We start from the raw sequence: 8,209 nt of genomic DNA on the forward strand, positions 1-8,209 counted from the left end.
AACAACTCCATTTCTTTCCATCTACCTCCTTAAAAAAAAACTTAAAAACACACATTTATTTTTATTTCCTCTATTTTTTCTTCTATTTTATTTCTTGAAAAAACTAAAAGAAGGTGTTATTGTAGATAATAATGAAAGAAAATTTGATAAAAGAAAATAAAAAATTGGGTTATTGTGTACACCAAGCAGGTGTCAAATTCTAAGGCAAAGCATGAAAGTAAGGCCAATCAGATATTATTCTGATGTTCTCCGTTTTCCCAGGTGGGCCCCACCTCCGTTATATCAGACCGGAGTCCCACTACCCGGCCACCCGTCAACATCGCTGTTAGGTCTCAGCTACGTATACCTTCCTTATTGGACCCATGAAATAAACTTCATTTATGTCTTTTTGATCTTCTGGTATTCTTGCATTTATTATTCATTATTTTTTTCGGTGGCTTGCCCCACTTTGAAAGGTTGCGGAATGTATGGGAAAATGGTTGCTCCTCCTAATGTCACGTATATACTAGTCCTCTAGCTTAGGAACTGTCTAGAACTTCGAAGCCATCCCACAAGAAACTCATAATCTTGGAATCCGACATGATATGCATAAAGATGGGAAAAATGTTGTGGATTTGAAAAATGATACTATAGCGATAATAATTGAATCACGGTAGATATGGATCGATATTAAAAATGTTAGAGACTTAGAGTGTAACTTGACATTTGGTGGTGAGTTGGATGAATAATCAGACCTAGACCAAAGTGAAGAATAATGATTTAGAATTGATAAGTATTTGGAATAAGTTGAGAGTGGTTAGGCCTGAATTTACTTGTATGTGGGTTTGGTCCATTTCAGTAATCACTTTGAAAACAGTCAGGTAATATAAGAATTATCTAAATCTGGTGCATAAACGTAAATCATAAAGGCCAAATCATGTTAATTCTTTATGTCGTTTTTCCTTACTTTCTTTGCTTGCTTTTATAACAAAATAACGTAATCAATTAGAATCAAACATAACACTTATTGAGCACTTAAGTGCAATGAAACCTTCATTCATACTCTTTTAAATTTAAGTGTTCATGTCGATAGTTTTAAAGTATAATATAGTTCCTTAATGTTTTGTAAAACGTATCATATAATTCAATTGACAATTATCATATAATATTGATAAAAATGAGTGTAGTCGACAATTGTTTCAATATTATATTTGTTAAATATATCTTATATGGTTGTTTATTAATTAAATATTGTTTAATCTACTTACCAATTTGAGATGCTTTTGTTGTTGACTTGTTGTATCAGACAATTAACCTTTATTTCTTTCACTTTCTAAGTCGACAATCAATTTCGAAAATTGTGTGAATTTTGAATTTCGAACCCTAGTTAGTAGTTGTTAATATATAAACAACCAAACTTTGGTGATAACATCCAATATGGACAATGAGTGCAACGACCATGTGAGAATCCATTCTATGAAAACGCCATCTAGGAGGGGAAAAATCAGCTCCTTCACCAATTAATTAGCTAATCCTAGACAATACAAGCATTAAAGGGAGAAGATCACTAAACGAACCAATCCAAATTAAACATTCCCACCTCTTATGTTACAACCGAGTGAAAAGAGTGAGTTGTATATCGTCCACCAAGTGAGCAATAGTTCTTTTTTAAATTAACATCATTACATGTTTTCCATATTGCCTAAAAAAATTACACCAATAAGAGTAAAGAACATGTTTTTCTTCCGGATGTTATTTGGCCCCGAAAGTTTTCCACAACGTTGATTAGGTCTAGAAACATGTTGTTGGGCCATGGGTCAACTCCAATCCACTTTGCATCCCAATTCCACGCCCCTATTGGAACCGGCAATATATGAACACGTGATATGCTTCTTCATCAACAAAGTTACAAAAATGACAAGTTGTAGAGGTAACCAATACTCCTCTAAGGGATGAAGTAGTGGCTAACATATATAATCCGATTCAGTAACATTTGCCAAATAAAATAATTTATCTTAATCAGTAACCGTCCATTACTTTGGAACGTGAATGGATGAGGGGATATCAATGCTTTATCCATGTATGATCTAAGTGACTTAACCGTATAAAACCATTGCGGATTGATTCAAATCTCCTTTCCTAAGACACCTTTTCCAGCTCCATTTCCAAGATACATTGGAGTTGCTTGAAACATCCAACTTATTTACAATAAGGTTGTTTTTATCCTGTTTGACTAAGTATATTCATTTAGAGAGGAACGTTACCAATCCAAGAATTCTTTCCAAAATATAATGTTATCATAGCATCCACGATACATAGTTCAATAAGAAAGTTAAATGAGATGACATGTCTAACTGACATTCAATGGATTAAACTTTACTATTGGGAGATGTCATGTTGACATTCAATAGATATGAAGTTTAATGACTATTAAACCTTTCAATGGAAAAAAACCTTTTAACTATTAAGAATATAGGAGAAATGACACAAATGTCCTATAATTTTCTAAGGTTGGTCGATTCAATCTCTAAAGTTTTTGTTGGACTTTATGGGGGTATAAACTATGATACGACATGCTCTTTTAGTCATTTTCAACCTGTAATAGCCGGTTCATCATGCAATAGTAACCATTTAAACCAAAAAACACACATTGTGCCCCTATAAAGCCAAAAAAAATAACTTCGGGAATCAAATGTTTATGCCACAAGATCGAAATGATTTGGGAGAAGAAGAAACCTGATAAATTGGATAGCTTTACTTCACATGAGCAGGTCATCAAGAAATGTGGAGATGATTGGCAGCTTCACAACCCCAGAAGCCACAAGAAACGATATGATCCACAATGGAAGAATCCATAAGAACACCACCTTCAAAATACTCTCCCTGAAATGCGTAAAACAACTTGAATCAGGAAAATTCACCACATCAAAGTTTATACATAGCCAATAAAATGATGATTAATTTACCAATAGAGTGAGATGAGAATTCAGTTTTATTAATTATCTATTCACCAGTATCTCGAAGCTTTTTCTCTACATCCCATTTCGTTCTCCAAATCAAATTTGACAAAATTGAATCAAACAACGATTTTTCTTGGTCAACTTCATAGTCACATCGGTGATTCGATTTCACAACATAGAAGCACAAGCACAAATTTCAAACTGGAAAATGGGAACCTAAAAAGTTCATAATTCAAATCGAATAAACTAAACTAACCACTGAATTTCACTTAATTAGATGAAGAAACATGCATGTTGATGTCAGGATATTTCAAAATTCTTGCTACAATAGCTTATTCTATTTCTGAAACCGAGGATTTCTTCTCATTTTCTTGTTTTCCGGCTAGAAATGATGACAGAGGTAGTGGTGTCACACAATTAATCCGACAAACTTGGGGTTTAACATCTGGATTGGTTTTATCAAAACGAGAGGAGAGCATGAGTGGTTTGTTAATGGCAATGGAAGTTAAGCCTATCATCTCTCACCTTTTACTCTCCAACGAACATATTAACAAGTATAACATAATTTTTGTTATCATTAATTCCATTACCAGGTTTCTTCTTCTCCTAAATCACTTTGATCTTGTGCCATAAGCATTTGATCCCCGATTTTTTTGGCTTTATAGGGGTACAATGTAAGTTTTTTTTGCTCTAAATGGTCACTGTCACATGGTAAATCAACTATTACAGGTTGAAATGGACTAAAATAGCATGTCATATCCTATTTTATACCCCTATGAAGGCTGACAAAAACTTTGGACTGAATCGACTAACCCTAGTAACTTTGTAGGACATTTGTGTCATTTCCCCTAAGAATATATTTCATTGACTTTAGAGAGTTCAATGAATTATATGAAAATTAAACTATAATAAGTTCAATATATTGTAGATGACCTTACTACTTCTAACCTTTCTTATAGAAAGCTTCTATAGTCGACCATGTCTTTCGATAAATTTGAGGGACAATACTATACTCCTAGATTGGATTTATGGCTTATGATCCTTAAATTTATAATAGGACTTGATTAGTACATACTAATTTTTTTATATATATAACAATTTTTCTTTTAAAATGTTGTAATATACAACTTTATAAAATATAAATTGTTATGTATAAAAAATACTTTTTATGTATGAATGATAATTGTAACAAAAAAAAAAAAAAATATCTATCATTAAACTTTGGCGCGCCATCACCATTTGACAAGCACGACAAGGTTAAAACTTTGAAGACCCCCGATCCTCTTCCCATATCTTTAGAAAAGATAATCCTTTTCAATGCCACCCAACGTAATTTGGTCAATGATTTGGCGATATTTCAAAATTCTAATATTGTTTTCATAACATAAATAAAGTATTCAAATTCGGCACAATCTCGTACCTGAACTTCCTTGCCACGTATGCGCCTACCCTGTATCACTGACCACATGCGTGTCAGAATGCAAATTGACCCTTCGTCATATCAACGGTCTTGATCAGCCGCTTTCTTCTCTTTGTGGGCCACCACTCTGTAATCTGCCCCAAATTCCAACGGGCAGCACCCTACGTGGCGAAAACCAAAAGCTCCTATTAAATTCCTTCTCCACACCGCCTCTCTTTTTCAATCTATTTACATACTCAAATCCGTGGTTTTTTAGGATACTGGGAATTTTACTTTGATCAACAAATCGGAATTCGGTTTTGTGTTTGAAACGTCCTTTAAACTTTAATTTGCCTTCGATTGTAGTAATGGCGGAAATATGCTGTGGGTTTATGAGTGACAAGGCGGCGTCAACCTCCGGCAGGTCGAGTTCACGAGAAGCACGTCGGAAGAGAATGGAAATCAGAAGAGTTAAGTTTGTAGCCGGAGTTCCGGCGGTAGTCACCCATAACGGATTCAAGAAATTGAGGGTATCTGTCTCACCAGACTCATTCTCTCATGCATGTGATGATCATCATCAAGCAGATGTTGTCAAAGCTAATACGCCTGTAGTTGGTTCGAGCTCCGGTGGCTTTTATCATGGTGAATCGATTCCTAAGTTTGGAGTTGCATCTGTGTGTGGACGCCGGAGAGAAATGGAAGATGCGGTTGCGATTCATCCGAGTTTTCTTGGAATAGATGATGATGATAAATTATCTGATGTACACTACTTTGGCGTCTACGATGGCCATGGTTGTTCTCATGTATGTTATACAAGTATATCAAATCCATGAATTAATCGACAATATAGAATTGAAGTTCTTAATTTCTAAATGATCGTTTTAGTTAACATGAATGTTTTTGATTATATTATAGGTTGCACATAGGTGCAAGGATCGATTACACATGTTGGTGAAGGAAGAATTTAACACAGAGATGGAATCAAGGGAGTGGAAGAACACGATGGAACGAAGCTATAGTCGAATGGATGAGGAAGTAACAGTTTGGAACCAAGAAGCTATAAACGGAGACTGCAAGTGTGAGCTTCATGCTCCTGAGTCCTACGGTGTCGGATCCACGGCGGTGGTGGCAGTCGTGACACCGGAAAAGATCATCGTCGCAAATTGTGGTGATTCAAGGGCGGTGCTTTGTCGAAATGGCAAGGCAGTCCCTTTATCAACCGATCACAAGGTTAGTGATAGACAGTCTTTACTAAAATGGTATCAAAGTAGCGTTCATCGTCTCTCCACTTATTTTCATACATACATACATAATACATTCCATAACCTTTCATTAATTATTAATTAATAGCTTTTAGTATAACAACAATCTTTGTCCTTTATATAAATAATAAAGTATATATTTAACAAAGAGAAATTAAATATCCTGTTCCTACAAATTATTATAGTTAAAATAAATGGTTGTTTTGGACATAAAACAAATTAAAAATAAAATATAAAATCACCGATTGCGGGATTGCATATGAAAATATGTACACGTTTTGCTTTTTTTAAATATAAATAAAACTCTAGTTTATAAACACATAAATTTTGTTTAGAAATATACAATGATTACAGAAAAAAATAAATGGGGCCAGATAAAAAAAATAAAATAATAATGTAACAAACCATTAAATTATTTAGAGTTCATCATGGTGGATGCCGGCTATCAAATTGCTAACGTCATAGATTATTTAAGTTCCTTTCTGCATTTTTTTATTGTGACTGAGATTTATATTTGAATTTTTTATAGCCTGATCGTCCTGATGAACTCAACCGAATCCAAGCTGCCGGTGGGAGAGTCTTATATTGGGAAGGCGCGAGAGTATGCGGTGTTCTCGCCATGTCTAGAGCTATCGGTAAGTACAATACATCAATTAAATTACTTGTGAAAATTAAACGGGTATAACAATATATTCAATAATCTTTCAGGCGATAATTATTTGAAACCCTATGTGAGTTGTGAGCCCGAGGTGACGATCACAGATCGAACTTCGGAAGATGATTTTATGATACTTGCAAGCGATGGACTATGGGACGTCGTGTCAAATGAGACAGCTTGTGGGTTGGCGAAGATGTGTCTGAAAGGAAATGGACCATCGGCGGAGATGAAGAGTCCACCGATGAACGATGCGTCTGAGTATGAGAACTGCGATAGGGCTTGTTTAGATGCGTCGTTGCTATTAACGAAATTGGCGTTGGCACGGCGAACTATGGACAATGTTAGTGTTGTTGTTATAGATCTAAGAAATAATCGCCAATAAAATAATGAAAAATCCAAATCTTATGAATATTTATTTAACTTCTTCAAGTGTGGAGAATCTATTAAAAACCCATATTGTCGACCTTAAATTGAAACTAGGCACGAAGCATAACATTAATCTATCTTGTTTTGGTTATATGTAACTTGTAATATAATTATCACAAACTATAATAATAACAAATATAGAAACATAATACCATTAGTTTTTGCTTATATAATTTCCCCACATCTAGAAATGCCTTGTAGACAAGCTGTGGTGGTTCTTGATTCTTCATCTTCCTTTAGGACAAATCTAACAAACCCGGTTTGGTATAGAAACTTCAAAATGGCATGTGTAATTGTGTTGGCTCTCTACCAAAGTTTTGTAAATATATCCTTACACTATTTATTATACCTGTATAATTTAGTTAAAGAATCATGACAAAGGATTAATTAAATCACCATTTTTTGTTGCATGATTTGAACTTTGAAATTTTCTTGATCCCACTTTATTATAGAAAAAAGACGGATTCGTATCGCGTGTTGTGTGTATTGAACCAACATATGAACCAGTGTCGATAAACATAAATTTTTTTTCCCACCCAAATTGTGTTTAACTCGGGATTTATTTTATTTACATCAAGTAATTAAAAATTGCAATCTAAGCATATACTCTTTTTGTTGTGTGATTGAAAATATCAAACCAAAAAAAGCTCTGAAATATTGAAACGAAACCCTGGTTTGTTATTTAAACAATCAGGGAGTAGTTTGTCAAGCTGAACAAAGATAGAGGTTTTTTTTGTTTTTTTTTTTTTTTTTTTTGGAAGTTTTCCGAAATTGGGCTTACGAAAGTGACTGCAAGTCTGCAATCGCGGTCCAATTACCTTCTTGATGGACTGAGCAAGGTCCGAATTCCTATATAAATTTTGGGAGTTGATATCCACTTTTGTAAAAGTGGTTTTCCTTTTATGCCCTTCTTTTAATCAACAAAGATATAAGAAAGAAAAATGTTTTTTAATTACCAAAAATATATAAAGAGAGAGAGAAACGAACTGTTTGTTTTTCTCTTAATTTATCAATTGTTTTTTTTTTCTTATGTAAAAATATCAATTTCTTTTTGTCTAATTTTTCTTTATATAACGTTGAACACCAATTTTCATTTTCACCTTGAATATTTACGTTTTTTTTAACGGTGAAACTTTTGAATCCATTCCAAATTTCCAATCAGATACAAATGGAATCAACAATCTTATGACAATGTCCTTTCCGATCAGTTTTACCATTTAATACTTTGAATCCATTAACGTTGAGTCCATTCCAATTTGATGACAAAAGTTTAAATCAATTTCAATCTATTGCCAGTTTGATTCAAAACATAAAAACCTTATTTAGCAGTAACCAAATGAAATCAGCAACGAGACAAATGAAATCAACAGATGAAACAAATAAAATTAGCAATATAATCAACAAATTATAAAAAAAAATTGAAACACATGAAATCAACTATATGATCATCACATTATGAACATACTAAAACAACAATATAATCAAAGACCTCTGAAACAAATAAAATCAGAAAAATGATATCATC

The 8,209-nt window shown here is 33.6% G+C and overlaps 1 protein-coding gene and 1 pseudogene across 1 annotated transcript; one reads left to right on the top strand and one right to left on the bottom strand.

Annotated features, from left to right (window-relative positions):
* Positions 1-2,738: 2,738 nt before the first annotated feature.
* LOC111880327 (probable NAD(P)H dehydrogenase subunit CRR3, chloroplastic) lies at positions 2,739-3,502 on the bottom strand (annotated as a pseudogene).
* Positions 3,503-4,570: 1,068 nt separating this feature from the next.
* Positions 4,571-6,833, top strand: LOC111880373 (probable protein phosphatase 2C 24). The gene is made up of 4 exons (XM_023876792.3): positions 4,571-5,141; positions 5,254-5,568; positions 6,130-6,235; positions 6,309-6,833. The coding sequence occupies exons 1-4, from the start codon at positions 4,707-4,709 to the stop codon at positions 6,638-6,640; spliced, it is 1,188 nt and encodes a 395-aa protein (XP_023732560.1). The 5' UTR covers positions 4,571-4,706; the 3' UTR covers positions 6,641-6,833.
* Positions 6,834-8,209: the final 1,376 nt, after the last annotated feature.

Source organism: Lactuca sativa, chromosome 8, assembly GCF_002870075.4.
Source record: "Lactuca sativa cultivar Salinas chromosome 8, Lsat_Salinas_v11, whole genome shotgun sequence".
Classification (NCBI taxonomy): Eukaryota; Viridiplantae; Streptophyta; class Magnoliopsida; order Asterales; family Asteraceae; genus Lactuca; species Lactuca sativa.

Coding starts and splice junctions, on each gene's coding strand:
- LOC111880373 (XM_023876792.3), top strand. CDS start 4,707: ATGGCGGAAATATGCTGTGGGTTTATGAGTGACAAGGCGGCGTCAACC. Junction 5,142..5,253: donor ATGGCCATGGTTGTTCTCAT/GTATGTTATACA, acceptor ATTATATTATAG/GTTGCACATAGGTGCAAGGA. Junction 5,569..6,129: donor CTTTATCAACCGATCACAAG/GTTAGTGATAGA, acceptor AATTTTTTATAG/CCTGATCGTCCTGATGAACT.